The sequence below is a fragment of the Heliangelus exortis genome, chromosome 5, assembly GCF_036169615.1.
Source record: "Heliangelus exortis chromosome 5, bHelExo1.hap1, whole genome shotgun sequence".
Taxonomy (NCBI): Eukaryota; Metazoa; Chordata; class Aves; order Apodiformes; family Trochilidae; genus Heliangelus; species Heliangelus exortis.
Window position 1 is genome coordinate 2,491,462 of NC_092426.1, and position 20,905 is coordinate 2,512,366.

The 20,905-nt window shown below is 55.2% G+C and overlaps 1 protein-coding gene across 5 annotated transcripts in view; it reads right to left on the minus strand.

The window, feature by feature from the left end:
- Positions 1 to 4,074: 4,074 nt before the first annotated feature.
- Positions 4,075 to 20,905, minus strand: part of TRIM9 (tripartite motif containing 9) — a 59,573-nt gene continuing 42,742 nt past the window's right edge. For 2 of the 5 annotated variants that reach the window (XM_071745137.1, XM_071745136.1), the window contains exons 7-10: positions 19,627 to 19,765; positions 7,424 to 7,727; positions 5,450 to 5,612; positions 4,166 to 4,365 (exon numbers count right to left, since the gene is read on the minus strand). In XM_071745137.1, coding sequence (XP_071601238.1) covers positions 4,303 to 4,365; positions 5,450 to 5,612; positions 7,424 to 7,727; positions 19,627 to 19,765 — 669 coding nt within the window. In that variant the 3' untranslated portion in view covers positions 4,166 to 4,302. Of the gene's footprint in view, positions 4,366 to 5,449; positions 5,613 to 7,423; positions 7,728 to 9,454; positions 9,479 to 10,922; positions 10,965 to 13,539; positions 13,729 to 19,626; positions 19,766 to 20,905 lie in introns of all 5 variants that reach the window. The other 3 variants (XM_071745132.1, XM_071745134.1, XM_071745135.1) reach the window with 3 other exon arrangements.

Below are 20,905 nucleotides of genomic sequence, written 5' to 3' on the forward strand. Positions count from 1 at the left end.
GGGCTCTGGGGACCGCCCCCCGGGGTGTATGGGGGGGTTACAAGGGGAGGGGGCTCTGGGGACCGCCCTCAGGGGTGCATGGGGGGGGGCTACAAGGGGAGGGGGCTCTGGGGACCGCCCCCGGGGTGTATGGGGGGGTTACAAGGGGAGGGGGACTCTGGGGACCGCCCCCCAGGGGTGCGCAAGGGGGATGACAAAGGGGGAGTCCCTGGGGACCGCCCTTGGGGGTGCATTGGAGGGGCTACAATGGGGGGACCCTGGAGAGCACCCCAAAAGGGGTACGGACGAGAGGGAAAGTGTTCCCATCCCACCTCTCCTTTAACCCCCTCCCTCCCTCTGCACCCCCTCTCCATGCACTCTCTCCCCCGGGACCCCCCTCTGCATCCCCCCCCAGCATCCCTTCTCCCTGACCCCCCCCTCGCTGCCATCTCCCTGCCCTCTCTCCCGTCACCTCCTCCTCACTTTCTTCCCGCTCCACAACCCCTCTGGAAATGGCGGGGAAGCTCTTCCCAGCAGTTCCAGGACTTTCCCAGCTGCCTCCTCGGGGCTCGGTGCCGGCTCTGCCCTCCCCTCCCGAATACATCTGGGGGAAGGGGATGGGGCTCCTCTCGCTGATGTGCCGGGGGGGGCTGTCCAGGTGGGAGCCTGGGCATGGGTTCCTTGCCAGGAGGTGCCAGGATCTCTCCCCTGACATCTGTTTCAGGGAGGTGGGTGTCCTCTGGCCCCCTCCTCACATGCTGCAGGGATGATGGAGTTCCCAGTATCTCCAGTTCAAGGACACGTTCCCTCACTGGGAGGGATGAGCATTGCTCTGAGACACAAATGGACTTAATGCAACATATTGGAGGCTTTTTTCTGGAGCCCTGGATTTGAGCCCGTGCTGAGCTCACAGTGCAAACCTCCCCTGAGGGCCTGAGGAAATGTAGAGCAGGATCCACTATCCCAAGGGAGAGACTTTCTCAGCCCTCTGGAAAACCTTCCTTGTCTTCCCTTCAGAAATGCCCCTGCCACCACTCAGCCCTTTAGCATTTACCCCTATTTCTGAAAAAAACACTTCCCCCCCCCACACCCAGGGGATTTAAATGTTGCCAGCATTGCATTGCAGCCATCCCTTCTTCACATCTCATTGTTTCAAAAATTTTGTCTTCCCCACCTGGTCCTTGCCCCCATCTCTCGGCTTGGATGGCTCTCTGGGCAGGGTCTGGTGTTGGGGTGGCTGCACTGTTTGTCCCCTCAGGGAGATGCTTCTTGGGATCCAGCCCAGGTAATTCCTCCCTCCTGCTGGGTGCCATCCCTCCTGCCTTGCATCCTGGCTGCTTGGCACCCAGGGCCATCCCTCAGCACCCAGACTCCCATCCTGATGGCTGCAGCCATGGGCCCATTTCACTGTGGGTTCCTCCCTTCCCTCTCCCACTGTCCCAGCTCTGCACCCACATGTGGAATGGGGAATGTCACTGCTCCTCATGCTCATGAGAGTCTTGTGAGACCCCCCCTGCAGTGCTGGGTCCAGTTCTGGAGTCCCCAAGCCCAGAAGGAGATGGAGGTGTTGGAGTGAGTCCAGAGGAGGCCCTGGAGCTGCTGGGAGGGCTGGAGCAGCTCTGCTCTGGAGCCAGGCTGAGAGAGTTGGGGGTGTTGAGGCTGGAGAAGAGAAGCTGCAATGGGGAGACCTTAGAGCACCTTCCAGTGCCTGAAGGGGCTCCAGGAAAGCTGGGGAGGGACTGGGGACAAGGGCAGGGAGGGATGGGATCAGGGGAAGGGTTTCCAGATGGAAGAGAGATGAGAGGTGAGGGAGAAATAGTTTGTTGTGAGGGTGCTGAGCCCCTGTGCCAGGTTTCCCAGAGAAGCTGTGGCTGCCCCATCCCTGGCAGTGTCTCAGCCCAGGTTGGATGGGGCTTGGAGCAACCTGGGCTGGTGGGAGGTGTCCCTGACCATGGCAGGGGGTGGCAGTGGATGTTTGTGACCCCAACCCAAGCCAGTCTGTGAGTATGACAGGTAGGGCTGCTGGATCTGGGGCTCATGGCTGTGCCTGGGTTAGCTCCCCAAGAGCCCCACAGGGGTAGCACAGCATCTCATGGCCATGGGGTGGAAAATAAAAAGCTCCCATCCCTGTCCTCCTCAGGGTGGGCTTCAGCTGCCTCCCGTGCCCCCCTCCCTCCCATGAACCGAGTTCTGCCGCCTGACGGGGACAGCGCAGGGAGGTGCAGGAAGGGGACAAGGTGGGGAGTGATGGCAGGGGCTGCCTTGTCACAGAGATGCTCTGGGAAGCTCTGCCCTTCTCTCATAAAAGTCCTTTATTGGAACAGCACACATGACACTTCTCCAGTACGGCGGCTGTAGGCAGCTATCATGGCAGCACAGGGACAACGTTTTACAATCACTGGGGGTCTAATAAGCACCATGAACATCCTAAAGAAAGGGGGGAGAATGGCTGAGGAGCCCCGGGTGTGCCAGCCACAGGGGCTCCTCAGGCATTGACCAAAATGCTGCCGGGTGTTGTCCTGCAACACGGCTCCCCAGCAGCTGAGAGGAACTCCTCGTGTGAGCTGACAAGGTTGTAGCACCAACCAATAAATCAGGTAAACTTAAAACCAGAGCAACAGGGGAAGGCATGGACCCGGCCTGGAGGAGGGCAGCCTGGGAGGGAAGGTTTATTTACACTTATCTGCTGGGCCTGGTTCTCCTGGAGCATCCCCCTGGTAGCCCTGTCACCTGGGGACAGCCAGGGACCAAAGAGCCAGGTGTGGGGGGACATGTGCATGCAGGCACCCTGGGCCACGGGGCCAACCACCTCCTGCTCTTCTCCTGCCTCTGAATTACCAGGAAGTCATGGGAGGGAGTGGAGGCTGAAGGGGATGAACTGCTGCCAGCAGCAGGAGCAGGCAAGGCAGGGGGTGCCAATTCCTGAGTGCGTGGCAGGGCTGTGGCCAGCTCTCCTTCCTCCCCATCCCCATCCCTCTCCCCATCCCCACCCCCACTCTCACCCTCATCCCCATCATCTCCACCTCCATCTCAATTTCCATCCCTATCTCCACCCCCATCCCCGTCTCATCCCCATCTCCCTCCTCATCTACCTCCATCCTCTATCCTCCTATTTCTGACTCAATCTCCATTTCCATGTCCATTTCCATTTCCACCTCCATCTCCATCCCTATCCCCATCTCCATCTCATCTCCATCTCCACCCCCATCTCTGTCCTCATCTATCTCCACCTCCATCTCCATCTTTATCCCTATCCCTATCCCCATCTCCATCCTCATCTATCTCCAACTTCATCTCCATCTCCATCTCCATTTCCATGTCCATTTCCATCTCCATCTCCACCCCCACCCCTATCCCTATCCCTATCCACCCCTATCCCTATCCCTATCCCTATCCCTATCCCCATCCCCATCTCCATCCTTACCTGTCTCCATCCTCATCCTCATCCTCATCCTCATCCCCATCCTCATCCCCATCCCCATCCCCATCCCCATCCCCATCCCCATCCCTGGGCTCCCTCACTGTAGAATGAGTTCTCCTGTGAATGGAAGGACACTATCAGGTAGTTTTTAAGGCTTGGCAACTATAAAAAAATAAAGACTAATCTGCAGAGAGCCAGGTGAAGGCTCCCTGGCTGTATGGCTGTGGCACGTCTGCCAGGCTGTGGGGAGCTGGGGGGGCACCAGACTGAGGGTCTGCTGGCACCCAGAGCACCCAGGGACAGGGTGGCATCCTCCTGCACCCCACAGAAATGCCTCATGGGGACGAGGGACAGGGCCAGTAAGGACATGGAGACTTGACTGGTAATCCAGGACCCACCTCTACGTGTGACCAAGGGTGCTCTGCAAGAAGGCCATGGGGAGGAGGAAAGAATTGTCCTGCAAAGTCCCAGGGCTGGCGTGGGCCAGAGGGGTTGGTCCTTCCTCGGTGCCTCCAGCCACCCCCACTGGAGGGGAAAGTGCATTTCCAAACGAGATGAAGCTGCCCCCCTTTAACCCAACCCCCCCCAAAAAAAAAGAAAAACCCCAAACAAACCCAAACCCGAACTCAAATCAATAAACCCAAACCTAAAAGCAGACACAGAGGAACATCTCAGGCTACCTAAGGACTTCATCAGCCAAAAAAGAGCTAAACAGCAAAGCACACACACAGGACAGCGCGGGAGGGGGGAGCCCAGAGATGGCCAAAAAAACCCCAGGTTCTTCCTTCCCGTTTTGCCTCCCTGGGCTGGTGGCAGAGAGGGACCCGGTGGCCTCATCCCGCGGGAGGGAACGGGCTGGCTCCTCCCATCCCGGGAAGAGGCAGCCGGCTCCGGGAGCATCCTCATGGCATGGCTGAGCGTGAGGTGTAGAATTCCGGGACGGGCAGCCCGGTGTGCAGAGTCACCTGGAATGAGAGACAGGGAACTGAGCTCCAGGGGGATGTGGAGGGGAAAATCCCTTCAGTTTCCTCCAGGGGGAAAACAAATGACCAGCTCCAAAGCAGACACTAAAAAGGGAACAAATGAGGAATGCTGAGGGGAGTCCAGGGGAAGCCACGGTGCCAGTGATGGATTTGAAGCCAGAAGGAGCCTGGAGAAGCAGGAAAGAAAAGTTCCCCTGTGCTTAGTGCTGGGAGGCCACAGCTTGAGTCCTGTGTCCAGTTCTGGGCCCCTCAGCTCAGGAAGGAGATTGAGGTGCTGGAGCAGGTCCAAAGGAGGCAACTGGGCTGGTGAAGGGACTCGAGCACAGAACCTATGAGGAGAGGCTGAGGGAGCTGGGGGTGTTGAGGCTGGAGAAGAGGAGGCTCAGGGGAGACCTCATCACTCTCTCCAACTCCCTGAAAGGAGGTTGGAGCCAGGGGGGGGTTGGGCTCTTTTCCCAGGCAACTCTCAGCAAGACAAGAGGGCACAAGAGGTCTCAAGTTGTGCCAGGGGAGGTTTAGGTTGGACATGAGAAAGAATTTCTTTCTGGAGAGGGTGATCAGACATTGGAATGGGCTGCCCAGGGAAGGGGTGGATTCTCCATCCCTGGAGATATTTCAAAAGAGCCTGGATGTGGCACTCAGTGCCATGGGCTGGGAACCACGGGAGGAGTGGATCAAGGGTTGGACTTGAGGATCTCAGAGCTCCTTTCCAACCCAAATGATTCTGGGATTCTCTGTCCCTCCATACCTGTCAGCTCCACCAAGTGGAGCTGTCAAACCCCATCAACCAGGGAGGGCTGGGGAACTCTGGTGCTTCAGCAGCCCTGGTGGAGAATTCTGGAGTGGGAAGCTAGAGGCAGCAGCTGCAGGGAGGCCTGTCCTGATTTTAGAGCCCCACGGGCAGTTTAGGGTCTAAGTTCAGCTCTTTCCAAGCCAGTCCTGTTGCACAAGAGCCCTCCCCAACTCCACAAAGTCCCCAAAAGGGAGCATCAACAGTGAGAGCAGCACCAAGCCCAGCCATGGGATGTCCTGCTGTGGAGATGCAGAGCAGGGGCAAAGCACATACCTGCACGTTTCTGTTGAGGCTGACTGCAGGGAAGAAAAGGCCCTCCAGGTTCTCAAAGGCAACAGGCCCTTGCTGGTCCTCATTGATGGAGAAAGTCAAGGTCCTTCTGGTCAAATCCAGCAGCACTCCCACTGTGGCACCTTTTGTTATCCCACCCTCAGTTCTGTGGGGACAAGAAGAAAATCAAGGCATTTTTGTGGCTGTTCTGTGGGGACAAGAAGAAAATCAGGGCATTTTTGTGGCTGTTCTGTGGGGACAAGAAGAAAATCAGGGCATTTTTGTGGCCGAATGTCCCTCAGGCTCCTGGACCTCAAGGGTTCTGTACTTCCCAGCTCCCAGGATCCAGGTGATGACCTGCACCCATCCCAGCTGTGCTCCCAAATCCATGGACACCTCCTCCTCCTCCTCAAGCCTCTTGCAGAGGTCCCCTCAGCTTGCTGGGATGTCCCCAAAGCCCAAGCTACTGAGCAGAGCAGCCCCAGCAACACCTCCCTGGGGAAAAGCCACTGGAGCAAGGACCACTCCAAAACCTCCTGACCCATCAGGGAATGGCTGCAGAAAGGTGACCCCAGGTTCTCCCCAAGCTTCACAGCCCCCATCCCTACTGTGCCACGGGGAAACTGAGGCACAGCTGTGGCACAGGGACAATATCAAACACTATTTTCCTGTTGCATGAGTTGCAAGGCTTTGGGTGTTAGTGGGAAGGGGGGGTTGGCAGGATTGGTGCCACAGGTGCTCAGGGACAGAGTCAGAACAGAAAGAATTGCAGGAGGCAGGGAAGGGGAATTGGAGCAAGGCAGAACCATGGAGGCTGGGAATCAGAGAATTCCAGGTTGGAAGGGACCTGAAGGACCATCCAGTCTAACCTTCCCTGGTAATAGCTTGGTCTAGACAAGATGGCCCAGCACCTTGTCCAGCTGAGTCTTAAAAGTGTCCAAAGCTGGGGAAACCACCACTTCCCCGGATCATCCTTTGCTTTGGGTGAGGACACAAACTCTAAAAGAGGTGATTGGGAGCAGTGTCACATGGGCACCTGTAGAATCACAGAGTCATCATCATGGTTGGAAAGGACCTTCAAGATCATTGTCCTGCTCTGGGGCCAGGATAAAGGGGATTTTCTGTCTTGTCCTTTTGCTTTCAGCTCAGTCTCTTGTCAGCAGCTGCACTGCTGAAATGAACAGCAAGTTTCTCAGGCAGTGGCTGCTCCTGGGATTGATCCCACTCAATATTTACAGGTACAGCCAGAGCCTGGGGTGCAGAACCAAGGGCACTGCTCAGCTCTGAGGAACATTTTGCCCTCTGGAAGGAGAAAAGGAGTCAAGAGGTCACACCTGGAACCTCCTTTGGGGAGGAACAGACAAGAGAAATGACCAGAACTGACCAAACAGAGGGTTCCATCCCATACACCTCATCCTCAGCATAAATTGGAGGGATCACCAGGCTCAAACCCCTTCCTGCTTCCCCTTCTTCCCCTCTCCCTGTTTGCTTCAGCATCCTGGGAGGATTCCATCCCTTCCTCTGCCTCTGCTCCTGATCCATCCCAGCCTGGATCTGTGTGTTCCTGCCTCCAGCTCCCAACTGCTGCTGACCCCAGGATTCCAGCCTGGACTTTCCCAGGGCTGCCCTGCAGCCTCAGTGGGGACGTGAGAGTTACTGGGGGAGAGGGGGAGGAACCTGGGATCAATTTTCCTGTCTATTTGTAGATATTTAGTAATTTTTTTCCTCTATTTCTCATTACTGTTCCATCAAAACTGTGTAGTTTAGTTCCCAACCCATCAGTCTCTCTCCCTTATTCTCTCTCCTTCCTTTATCAGGGAGGGGGATGAATAGGGAGCATCTGGCACTGGGTTTCATTGCTGGGCAGTGTTAAACCCTGACAATCTCCCAGCCCAACCATAAATCCTACACCACTGCGGGTGCCACCGGGAAATCCCACAGCCTGTGGGAAGAAGACCCCATTTCTAGACCACTTACCTGTTGGTGTGGGAATTGTTGTGCATGAACCAGCTCCTGTTATTGTCCACGTACATGGCCCAGGCCTTGTCATCCTTGCCCAGCATGGCATCCTTGAGGACATCAATACGTGCCACCCCGAAGGCCGGGTCGGGGTGGTTGTCGTAGCGATCGATCGACAGCTCCCAGTAATGGAGCCCTTTGGAAAAGCCCGTTTTCCCCAGCACCACCCTGTCATCGTAGCTGTTGCAGGTGACAGTCAGGTTGTCGTTGGAAAAGATGATGTCAGCGTGGGCAGAGCCAGGGTCGAAAGAGAACCAAGCCACTGGAACACAGAAAGAACGGGAGGTCAGGCTGGTGGCACCCCGGGGACGGAGCCGTCTGAGGGGACACGGAACATGCTGCATGCAGGGCTGGCATGGGGGGTGAGGCCATGGGGGGGCTTGGGATGGGGCCCAACAAGATGGCGGCAAGAAGCAGGCAGGGAGCTGCACAGGGAAGGAGGCTGCTGGCTCTTGGAGGGCTCCTTCCATCAGGGAAGGCTCCTTCCATCAGGAAGGGGGTCACCCTCCATCATGGAGAGCAGCTTCCCTCATGGAGAGCTCCTTCCATCATGGAGAGCTCCTTCCCTCATGGAGAGATCCTTCCCTCATGGAGAGCAGCTTCCCTCATGGAGAGCAGCTTCCATCATGGAGAGCAGCTTCCATCATGGAGAGCAGCTTCCCTCATGGAGAGCACCTTCCCTCATGGAGAGCACCTTCCCTCATGGAGAGCTCCTTCCCTCATGGAGAGCAGCTTCCCTCATGGAGAGCTCCTTCCCTCATGGAGAGCACCTTCCCTCATGGAGAGCTCCTTCCCTCATGGAGAGCACCTTCCCTCATGGAGAGCTCCTTCCCTCATGGAGAGCAGCTTCCCTCATGGACAGCTCCTTCCCTCATGGAGAGCACCTTCCCTCATGGAGAGCACCTTCCCTCATGGAGAGCAGCTTCCCTCATGGACAGCTCCTTCCCTCATGGAGAGCTCCTTCCCTCATGGAGAGCACCTTCCCTCATGGAGAGCAGCTTCCATCATGGAGGGATGCTTTGAGCTTGAGCTTTTATGGCCAGGACTCAGTGATGACTTTTGCTCTTGCTGCTCCCTGCTGTGTCTGTCTCCATCCTCTCCTGCTCTCTGTCTGTCTCAGCTTGAGAGCCCACAGGATCACAGAATCCCAGACTGGTTTGGGTTGGAAGGGACCTTAAAGCTCCTCCATCGCCACCCCCTGCCATGGTCAGGGACACCTCCCACCAGCCCAGGTTGCTCCAAGCCCCATCCAACCTGGGCTGAGACACTGCCAGGGATGGGGCAGCCACAGCTTCTCTGGGAAACCTGGCACAGGGGCTCAGCACCCTCATAATCTCCTAAAATTTGGCCCTAGCAGAAGGAGATGGATGATCCCAGCCAGGTCTCCAGCTCCACCTGACACCACAGGACTGCAGGTTACTCGTGCAGGTGACTCAGTCCTAACGTGGGATGGAGACTGAGGCTTAGCAGAGAATCTCTGTGTGTGCCTTTGAGGGCTGCTGGTCCTGGGAACCAAAAGCACTACAAAAAGGGAACATACAAAAGGTCTACATTGACAGAGACACAATGTCACACCAAGAAACCTCCCTGCACAGCCACCAGCCACAAATAAGACAAGAGGTAGCTCATGGGGAAGCTGAAGAACACCCAAAGCCCTCCACACTTCACTCCAGCTGCTGCTTTAAACACACAGGACCCAGGCAAATGTGACAGAGACAGTGGCACGTCCCCAGCAAGACAGAGGCAGGGGGCTGGGGTGACAAGTCCCCAGGTTCCCCCAGGTGGTTTTCTCCAGCGGGTCATTGGGGAAAAACCAAAAAGTCAACTGAGACATCCACAAAACACTCTCAGGCCTCCAGGAACCCACAGGACTTGGGAAAAGAAAACACTGGGGGTGAGGTTTATTCATCCATTTATTGGGTGGTTCCACGAGACCGCAGCTCACATGCACGCGGGTGTCCCCGTCACCTGCCAGGGGCCGTGCCATACCTGCCACCATTTTTTTAATGTCAACTGTGGTCATTCCCAAGGCAAGGCATGCGGGAGAGAAAACAGCAGGTGAAACTGGGGGAAGAAAGGAACCAGGAGACAATCCCTGCTCGCCCGCTCCTCCAGCCGGCACACGGACCCCGCCGCAGGGAGGGGGGGAAAGACAGAGTCAGGGTGGGCTCTGGGAGCAGGATGGGGGAGGGAATCCCCCCTGTGAGCTTCAGGGGGGCTCAGCAACTTCCTTGGCATTTGTTCAACATTCAAGTGCCCTTAATAAATGAGAATTTCAGAGCAGGAGGACCAGTTCTTAATTACAGGGCCTATTCCAGAGCGCTGACCTCAGGTTTCTGTATATAGGATCACAGAATAATTGGGGTTGTCAGGGCCCTCTGCAGGTCCCCCAGCCCAACCCCCCTGCAGTATCAGGGACACCCTCACCTAGATCAGGTTGCTCAGAGCCTCCTCAAGCCTCACCTTGAATATCTCCAGGGATGAGACCTCAACCCCCTCCCTGGGCACCCTGGGCCATTGTGCCACTGCCCTCATGGGACACAACTTGTTCCTCACATCCAACCTAAAGCTGCTCTTCTCTAATTTAAACCCATTTTCCCTCATCCCATCCCTCCAGCCCCTTGCACACAGTCCATCCCCAACCTTCCTGTAGGACCCTGCAGGTACTGAAGCTCTTCCAAGCCACTTCCGTTCTGGCACAACACAACACCCCACTTTCTCCACTCTTCCCACTTTCTCCAGGTAATCTCCAGATAATCCAGAGCTCCATACAAACTATCTAACCCGTGGTTTCACTTCCCTTTCCTCCCTCTTTCCACATGCACTGATGTTTTTTCATCTTTCAAAGCCTTTTCATCTCTCTCCTCTGCTCCATGCAAAGGGAAGGTGCCATCAGCTGAAGACTTTGACAGTGTTCCTACTTTTCTCTAATTTAAACCCATTTTCCCTCATCCTATCCCTCCAGGCCCTTGCACACAGTCCCTCTCCATCCTCCCCTGTGGCCCCTCAGATACTGGAAGGTCACTGTTAGGTCTCCAGGCTGCACACCCCCAATTCCCTCAGCCTGGTTCCATAGCAGAGGTGTCCCAGTCCCCTGATCATTTTCACGTCACTCCTCTGGACCCACTCCCTCAGGTCCATGTCCTTCCTGTGGTGAGGGCTCCAGAGCTGGATGCAGCACTCCAGGTGAGGTCTTACCAAGAAACCCATCTGGAGGAAAACTTCCAAACATCTTTAGATCTTAAGGACAATTCCCATTCCTCCTCCAAGTCTCCCTCCTGCCCCGACATCCGAGAGCGCTCAGCAAGCAGGGGGTGTGCAAGAGAGGCTGCTCGCTCACCAAGGAAAAGTTAAAAACTTAAAAAAAAAAACAAACCAAAACCCAAAAGAAACCAATACCAAACCAAAGATGAGCAGTGTGGAGTAGGTGCCCGTTAATTGGAATAATTATACTTGCCTAATTGAGAGTAAGGCGTTCCTTGTGTCTCAAAATTGCATCCTATAAAGAAATACTTCATTTCACACATCACAGCTAAGAGACATCAGCCACCTGAAAAAACACTCACAAGCATTTCACCAGTACCTGAGCAGCCAGCTGGCCACGGGAGGCCTGATTCATTAAAAGCCAGAGAGTATAGAAGGGGGGGTGCAAATATCACCCAGGAGTTTGAGTGTAGGGAGAATCTGTGGGCAGATCCCATCTGAGCCTGCTGGGGAGGCCAAATCATTGGACTTTCCTCCAGGAAAGGGGCAGGAAATTTTTAACCTTGGTGGAATATTTGGGCTGCTTTGGTGAATATTCTCTAGCTTGACTCCCAGGTGAATCATTTATAAATTTCTCCTTGGAGAACAGGGACTGGTGGGAGTAGGGCAGCCACTGGGATGTCCAGTGAGCCCTGAGCTTTCCTGAGCTGCCCCCCCTGCCCTGTGGGGGCTCTGGGCTGGAGCAGAGCTGGAGAGGGGTCCCTGGGGACAGCTGCCTGGCCTCAGACCCCCACCAGCACCCAAAGGGCTGTAGCTTCTACTGCAGCATGTGTTGGGGTGCCCTTCATCCTCCTGCCATGGGGCTGTGCCTCACCACCAGCTCCAAACACCTCCTGGGAGCTGGGCTGCACTGGGGACCTATCCAGGAGCACATCCTGACCCAGGAGCACATCCTGATCCAGGAGCCTGTCCTTATCTGGGATGATGTCCTGATCTGGGAACATGTCCTGATCCAGGAGCACATCCTGATCCAGGTACCTGTCCTTATCTGGGACCATATCCTGATGCAGGGGCTTGTCCTGATCCAGGAGCCTGTCCTTATCTGGGAACATGTCCTGATCTGGGAACATATCCTGATCCAGGAGCACATCCTGATCCAGGAGCATGTGCTGACCCAAGCACCCATCCTTATCTGGGACCATGTCCTGATCTGAGAGCGGGTCCTGATGCAGGGGCTTGTCCTGATCCAGGAGCACATCCTGATCCAGGAGCATGTCCTGATCTAGGTACCTGTCCTTATCTGGGACCATGTCCTGATGCAGGGGCTTGTCCTGATCCAGGAGCACATCCTGATCCAGGAGCATGTCCTCTTCAGGAGGAGAGGGCAACATGAAGCCCCACTGGCACTGCACAGGAGGACCTTTATGAGGGGTGCTGTATTTTCAGGAAAGCCCTGCTTTGCTCTGCAACTGGTTTTCACCTCTCCTCTGGGCTTTTCACCTTGCTGGTGTGCATGTTGGTGAGAAAGCACCTGCCAGCAGCACCTCCTGAGGCTGTTTTAATGAATCACTCCCTGTGCCCCTGTTCCAAGAGCAGTTCTCAAGATCTCTGAGCATCACTGTGCCCCACGTTGACCTCCCAGACACACGGGCACACTGAGGACCCCATTTTGCCTTTCCCCAACCACCCTGGACTGCAGAGATCCATAGTGCACACACAAGTATGGCTCAGGGCCACCACACAGGACCTCAGTAGGCTGGACACAAAGAAATGTCCTCAACACAACAGAGTTCAAGCCAGCAGTGCAGAGCAACCAACAAAACAACAGAAAAAGCAAAAAGCAAAAAAAAAAATAAAAATGCTGCAAGCCCCCCCCCTCTGTTGTTATTCTGGCATGGGTCATGCTGCAGCATTCCTCATTCCGGGTTATGGGATGGAAAACAAGAATCAAGGGCCCCCATTCTTCCTGGGCTTCCATCAGAGGCCACGAATGACTCTGCTGGAGCTCAGAGAGGTGTAAATGTGAGGGAAGAATCAGGGCCCAGGATCTTTGTCAGATGAGCAAAGAGGAGTTAGAAACAAAGCTCTGAGGGATGGGCTGTGCCTCTGGCTCCTTCCCCAGCCACCCAGTCCTGTCACTCATTCTGCTTCCACTGCCTATGTCCCCATGGTGTCCCCCCAGGAGCTGAAGGAGCCAAGCAAGGGGCTTGTGGGTGCTGCCAGATGAGCAGTGCTTTCCTCTGCTCCACCAAACCCAAGATTTGGGTATGATCCTGGCTGGTTTGGCAAAAGCCAAGCCCAGAGCCCACGTCTTCAGGGTCTTAAGAAGGGGCCTGTGAGATGGCCTGAGCAGAGCTTGCTCATGTCTGACCTTGCCTCTTGCTTAGGTGGAGCCTGGGTTTGATAAAGCCATCTCATTTCACAGCACAAACCTCACAGCAGAGACTGTTTTCTGGCTGCACAGGGCAAACCAAGCACCAAGATGTCCCCGTGGGTTTCTCCCAGGGAGGTTCTGTTCTTCTGACTGCCCCTGGACACCAGATCAAGAGGAGAGATGAGGGATCTGCTCTGCTGGTTGGATGGGTTAAAATGGTGCAGCCAGGCTGGTCCTGCTGAGGACAGCACCCAGGTAAAGAGGAGCTACTCTGCTGCTCCATCACCCCAGCCCAGCACGTACAGATGGACACACCACGAGAACCAGGCCACCAAAAGTCCCTCCAAGGCAGGAGCAGGCCAGTGACAAACAGCAGGACTTCCCCCCCCCTGCCACCAGCACGTCATGGGCAAAACAAACAGAACAAAGCAAACAAATATTTTGGAGATGCCCGGAAGCACAGACCAAGAGGCAATGCCAGAGGCACTCAGCTCACCAGCTGAATTCAGGGACTGTAAAGAAGAATGCAAGCTCAGCTGGTGGGCCGAAGATCTGAGCTCAAAGTAGGATCTCCCCGGAAAGCTGGGCTGGAGATTAAGGGTGGAGGAGAAAGGACTCATCCTACGAAGCTGCGATCTTTCCAAAGGCACTGGAAAAGGGAGGGTCTGTTCTTCTGACTGTGTCTCTAAACGTAAGATCAAGGCAAACTAGAGATCAGAACTGGGGGCTGCTGGGGGGGTGGCACTGCATCGCCCCAGATCAGACCTCAGAGCAGAGCAGAGATGCTGCAGCACACATGGATCCAGCTTTGCCTGGAGCAGAAAGGTCAGGAGCTGGGCAGAGACCCCTCAGGAAAGTTTTGCCTCTGCAAAGCATCAGCAAGAAACAGATTTTCACCTTCCCAAACGTCCCCAGGTCATCATCACAAATCCAACAGGCTTTATCTTTAAGAGACTCCTGCACCTCTTCACCTAAAAAAATTCACAGGTTACCATGCACGCTTCCCATCACTCTTTAATCACAAAACCATGGATTGGTTTGGCTTGGGAGGGACCTTAAAGATCATCAAGATCCAAACTCCCTGCATGGGCAGGGACACCTCCCACTACTCCAGGCTGCACAAGGCTTCATCCAGCCTGGGCTGAGACACTGCCAGGGATGGGGCATCAATAGCACCCCCAGGAAACCTCTTCCAGTGTCTTACTGCCTTCATGCTGAAGGATTTTTTTCCTAATATCTAACTTAAATCTGCCCTCTTTCAATTTAAAACCCTTCCCCCTGATCCCATCCCTCCCTGCCCTTGTCCCCAGTCCCTCCCCAGCTTTCCTGGAGCCCCTTCAGGCACTGGAAGGTGCTCTAAGGTCTCCCCATTGCAGCTTCTCTTCTCCAGCCTCAACACCCCCAACTCTCTCAGCCTGGCTCCAGAGCAGAGCTGCTCCAGCCCTTGGATCATCAAATAATACATTTTAGGCACCATAATTAGTGGTGTAAAAGCTGGTGGGTTGGTGAGGCTGAAAAGCATTTTGCACTCAAGCTGCACTAAGCTGTGTTACCCCACACCCCACTGAGCACCCAAGGGCTCCTGGGTGTCCCTCTGGACCTCTCGAGACACCTCTGAGCCCTACAGCAAAATTTGAACTCATGTGGTTCACAGCACCATGTCAAGGGAGAAGGAGCCTCTTGGGTCATTGGTTTCTCTTCCCTGTTACCACACCCTGGTCACCTCCTGCAACTCCTCCCCCAGCCTTGTCAAGGAATATGTTAGCATGGAAATGTAGGATCCACCATCCTCCACGGATTCAGAGCAGATAAACCCCCACAGAGGGTACCCCCAGGCCTTCCCATCTCAGCTGTCAATGTGGATTGAGCTGGAGATGGCATTAAACTGGATTAAAGGGAAGAATTTCTTTGTGCAGGGGACTGTCACTCCTGCAGCTTTGCTGGGGAAGCAAAGAGCATCAGAAGGCTCAGGAATGGGAAAAACCAAATCACTGCATGACAGGTCAATAAACACAGCTCAGGGGTAAGGAGGGATGTGGCCTCTAACATCTGCCAACAGTGAGAGGAATTACTACCAGGAGTAGCCCATGGATCTCCCTAATTAGCACTTGATGTTCCTACAGCTCCTTGCAGTGTCCCTCCCCTGGGGGTGTTCAAACCTTTCTGGAAGCTGCTGGTTAAAAAGCCCTGGTAGCTGCTGAGGGTCACTCTGTGGATGGTCAGGAAGTTCTAGTTGGGCCCCAGATGAGGAACTGGGCTTGAAAAAAGAAGGAAGCTTGTGGTTCTTGACTAGGTTGGGAATGGGCTCTGTGGGGTAGTGCCCAAACCCCTTTGCCACGTCCCCAGGATGGCAGAGGTGGCCAGGAGCAGCTTCTGGTGGTGTTGGGGGATTTGGCCAAGTTTGGGAACCCAGAGAGAGGGTGGCAGGGCACAGGGGGTGACAAGCCAGGTGTTCTTCTCTGCCCTTCTGCTCCTAGGCTTGTGTTCCACCAAAGAAACAAGCAGCCCAAACCAGGCTTGCCTTGAAACCCTGTGCCTCAAGCTGGAGACCCAGAGCAGCTCAGAAAAGGGGGAGAGGAGACACAAGAGTCCCCTGGGCTGGCTCTCCATGGCCCTGCAGGCAGCACAGGCAACACATGCCCAGGAGAATGTGTCTGAAGGCACAGAGCAGCCTGAGGGGCTGAAGTGTGGGCAGAGACCTGGGGAAAGGTGAGAATGGTTTTGGCAGGAGAGAGGCTGAACTTCTGCAGGAGATCAGATCTGGGTCTGGGGAGCAGGCAGGGACAGTCCCCTCCAGTATGGCTGAGTTCCTCTTCTCCATCTCCACCTGGGACAAACTGGATCTTCATCCTGCCATCCAGCTTGCTGGGTTGCCCATGGGGAAAAAAAACACTGCAGGGGGTCAGAAGCCACCTCAGAAATCCTTGTGGAGAAAAGCAGCCCAGCAGTCAGCCCAGCTGCAGGCTCCAGTCCCACTGCAACTGGGAGGTTTTCTCCATTCCTGGCCACCAGGCTGGAGGTGCCTGTCCCTGGGAGCAGTTTGTGTCCCCCCATGACCAGCAAACCAGAACCAGGAGCTTCTTGCAAAGCCTCTCAGGGGCTGCTCCAACCATGAATGCCCCAAGGACTGAGCCCTGAATCAGCAGGAGAGTGGCCAGAGGCTGGAAAATCTGCTGGATGAGGAAAGACCAAGAGGAGGAAAGACCACAGGGAGGAGGAAGCTGGGGGGAGACCTGAGGTCTCCTGGAGGTGAGGACAGCCCAGCAGTGTTGCCACCAGCCAAACTTTTTAAGCTGCCTGTGCCTTGGGACAGAGTCACCTCCCAAACTTCCTTCCAAGCCTAGAGCTGAACTTCAGGCAGGTGCTGAAGAAACAGAGAGGTCAAACAGGTCCCACATCTCAGTGTCTTGGAGCCTGAAGTGATGGTGCTGTGAGGCAGCAGCTGAGTTGTGACAGGGCAAGGGAGAAGGAGAGGACACAGCTGAAGGTATTTGAGCCTTCAGCCCCTGCTGCCTTTTGGCTGTGCTGCTGCTGAGCATCTTCATCCCTGGGCAGCTTCAGAGAACATGGGAAGGGCTCTGAGGTTCCTTCTCTCAGGCAGGAGCCACCTTGTCCTGCTGGTGGCACCAGGCACCAGCTCTGAAGAGGGAATTGCATCTTCCTCAGCTGGAAAACAGAATTCCTTTGGGATGAGCAGGAGATGTGCCACACCACAGGTTGGGACAGTGCTCTGCATTCCTGTCCATTCTGGCTGGTTCAGCTCAGCTGTTTGGCTGAACAGGACCTCAGAGGCCCTGACACAATTTTACCCTCTTCTCATCCTTCTTTTCTCCAGATGCTGAAACTCTGCAGGATTTCTCACTCCTCACTGGCCTCTCCATCCTGTTTCACCCCTCACCAGAGGCAGAAAAAGGCTCCAGTGAACTTCCACAGGCTGCAGGTGGGGATCTGGTGTGCTAGGACTAGCAGCCAGCTTTTCAATCACACCAAAACCCCAATTCCTCCCCCCCTAACAGCAGGACAGCTGTGTTGAGATGTCCTCTTCCCACTCAGTCAATCTCTTCTGCTGTTCCCTTGTCCTGCAGGCAGAAGCTGCAGAGCATGGTGGAGCTCAGCCCCCAAAACAGCACTCAAGAGGCCTGAAGCTGCTGGAAAAGACCAAAAATAAAAACTGTGATGTGCCAGGTGGCTCTTCTCAATGAGGCACTTGGATATCTGGAAGCTGCAGAGATGTCATTGCTTTCAATTTGAGACCAAGAAGCCCAGAAAGCCTCCAAGAGCAGGAAATGCTCCAAGCTCGTTTGGCTTTTTCTCCTTTTTTTAAAAGCTGGGCTGGAATAATAAATGCAAAAAGCTCCTCAGTGGACAGGTGGGATGCAGCAAACCTTCAGCAGATGCTCAGAAGAACCAAACTTGTGTTTGCTGGCACAGAACAAGGCACCAGCTCTATGTGCTGGGACCATGAACTTCTCTCAGGTTCCTTTGTATTTTGGAGCTGTGCAAGAGCTGAGAGTGGCTGGACAGGGAAAATCCCTGGGAAAGCAGAGCTGGAAAGGTCAGAGGGTTCCCTCTGCAAACTCCTGGCTGGGACAACTTAAAAGCTCACCTGGTTTGGGTTAGAAACTGTCTCAAATGGGTCTTATGCTCTCAAGATGTGATGAGAAGCCAAAGCTCTGCAGTATCCTGTGAAGGCTGCTGAAGCTGGGTGGGGAAGGGGGTGAGAACTTTGGGAGAGGTCCTGGCTAACCCAGTGCAGGTTGGATCTGGGTTGTCCCATTCCTGATCTCCAGAGGAACTCTGGAGCCTCCTTGATGGTGGTGCCCAGCTTTGCAAACGTGCCCAGAGCTCGTGGGCAGATGTGCTGAGGCCTTTGTGGTCTGGGATTGGAGTTCTCTGCCTCTTGTATGAGCAGGTTTGTCACAGGCTTGCTCCCCACTCTACCTCCATCCCCATCCATCCCACCTGGCAGATGCTCCCTCTGAGCTCCTGAAGGTTTGAGCAGGCAACCAAGTGAATATGCTCCAGGTAGCCTTGCTCTGTGTCTACCTGGACATCACTTGTCAGCAGAAACTCCTTTTTTCTCCTTGCTCTAAGAAGCCACCACTGGTTCTCTGTTGCAAGAAGGATCTCACCCTCCTTCTGCCTCACCAGCAGCCCCCTGGGTTGTGTTTGTTCCTTTTTGTCCCCAGATTGTGGCAGCTGGCAGCTGCTGGGGCCTCCACAGCAAAACACATCTCCACAGGGCTTGGAGAGGATTTGAGTCTGGGAGTAAGGAAAAGGGATTCCAACAAGCATGAAAAATTCCCAAGGAGGGGTTTCTGGCCTGGTAGCCAGGCTATGGGGTGGCAGACGTGCTGGTAGGGACTGATTCCTTCCCTCAGGGCTGCATCACCTGCTCCTCCTGCCTCCCAGCTGGTTCCTTGCTGCCAGCCTTACCACTCTCCACCAATTTTCCGTGACAGATTAAACGCCTGGTGTGACAAATGTGCTTAAAGTCAGGCAGGGAGACTCCTCCACAGCCTCTGAAGGAGTGCTTAATATTTCAACTGGGCCTGCCAGTGTGGGGGGGATGTAGATGAGGCTGGTGTGGCTGCTGGGACAACCCCTGGGGTGGCAAGGACATCCCTGTGGCTTCAGGGTCCCTCCACTCAGAGTTATGCAAGGCCAGGGCTGGAGCTGACATGGTGAGGTCATGGATCTGTGCAGCCATGCACAGCCCTTGGCATCCCAGGAGCAATGGTGACAGTGTTGTATTCACAGATTCATAGAACCATCAAATGGGTTGGGTTGGGAGAGACCTTAAAGTTATCCTCTTGTTACAACCCCCCTGCCATGGTCAGGGACACCTCCCACCAGCCCAGGTTGCTCCAAGCCCCATCCAACCTGGGCTGAGACACTGCCAGGGATGGGGCAGCCACAGCTTCTCTGGGAAACCTGGCACAGGGGCTCAGCTCCCTCACAACAAACTATTTCTTCCTCACCTCTCATCTCTCTTCCATCTGGAAACCCTTCCCCCTGATCCCATCCCTCCCTGCCCTTGTCCCCAGTCCCTCCCCAGCTTTCCTGGAGCCCCTTCAGGCACTGGAAGGTGCTCTAAGGTCTCCCCATTGCAGCTTCTCTTCTCCAGCCTCAACACCCCCAACTCTCTCAGCCTGGCTCCAGAGCAGAGCTGCTCCAGCCCTCCCAGCAGCTCCAGGGCCTCCTCTGGACTCACTCCAACACCTCCAGCTCCTTCCTATGGAAACCATGGAAACCATCTGAGTTTCCCTTTGTGTAACACAAACTGTTGCAACCAAATTTTCACCACCTCTCTGTGGTACACCTCTCACTGTACCTCCCCAGATGACACCTTCTGCAAAGGAAAGGGGTTAGGGAGCAATTCTGGCCCTGTTCCAGGCTCCTGACACAACCTTCCCTCCTCCCACCAGCCCTGGCTTTTCCTGCAGTGATTGCTGAGGACCTGGAGGACCAGCAGAGTGGTTCCCTCTCTGCAATGCTAAGCTTGGGTGTGCTGGATGAGCCCCACACATTGATGTCAGCAGTGTCCAGAGCATCAGGGGCTGGAGCTGCTGCAATGCCTCACCCTCAGATGTTTGGAGGACCAGGGTCTTGCTGTAGGGGCTGACTCCTGTTTTGTTGAAGGCTTTGACTCGTGCACTGTAGGTGCTGTTGAAGTGAAGCCCATCCACTGTGCACATGGTCTCCTTGCCCACATACACCTCCTGCAAAGCAAGCACAGCTCTGGGTTAGTGCCCTGACCATGGAGGCTCACAGCAAAATGGTCCTGTGATTGCACAGGATCCCAGACTCACAGAGTTGTTTGGGTTAGGAGGGACCTTAAAGATCATTCAAGTCCCAAAACCCTGCAGGGACACCTCCCACCAGCCCAGGGTGCTCCAAGCCCCATCCAACCTGGGCTGAGACACTGCCAGGGATGGGGCAGCCACAGCTTCTCTGGGAAACCTGGCACAGGGGTTCAGCATCCTCACACTAAAGAGTTGTTCCTGGACAATAAATGCACCATAAAATCAGTTCCTGGTAGGGAAGGAGATGCTCTTCCTCCTGGACCACCAATCCCAGCCACACTCCCACTGAATCCTGGAGTTGCTGTGCCCCTGCAGAGCAGAGGTGATGGCTGCTGACCCTCCTGACACCCATCCTGGGGGTGGGAGCAGCTCAAGCCACAGGGATGGTCAGTACTTGGGAGTAAGGAGCACCTTGGAGGTGTCCTAATGAACTAAGGGAGATTGGTGATGGGATGCTGAGGTGGTTCTGAGCTACAGAGCACCCAGAGAGCTCTCCTGCAACCAGCACCCCAGGAGAGAGCCAAGCTCCCCCACTTCACCACCTCAGGCTTGCTGCAAAGAGCCCCATTTTGGCTTGATGGCCAAAGGCAGAGTCCTCTTGGCTCTGGACTCTGTCCCAGTCTCTCCTGGCTGGTTGGATGGGAGGTAGCAAACAGGCTGTGCTACCCACTGGCATGGTCTCAGCAGGGATTGTCACCTCTGTGGCAGCTGGCACTCCCAGTTTGCTGAGCATGACATGGCTGGCCAGCATGCTGTGTCTGAGCAGGATGATGGATCAGTGACTGGAGATGCCAGTGACATTCCCTTCCTGGCACCAGCCATGGCCCAGCAGCTGGAGCAGCTCCCTGTAATCCCAGGGGCAGGAATGCCACTCACATCCAAGCCCCTTCCCACTGCTGATGGATGGGAGGAGAGCAGACTGGGGAACTGCCCTCACCTTGCTTTTCCTCCACCCAGTCCTCTGCTCCCTTCTCTCTCCAGATCCCACCCACGTCACCCATCTTCTGTCTTGGCTCTGCCTGAGTTTCTTGTGGAGGAATCTGGGGCTTGGAACAA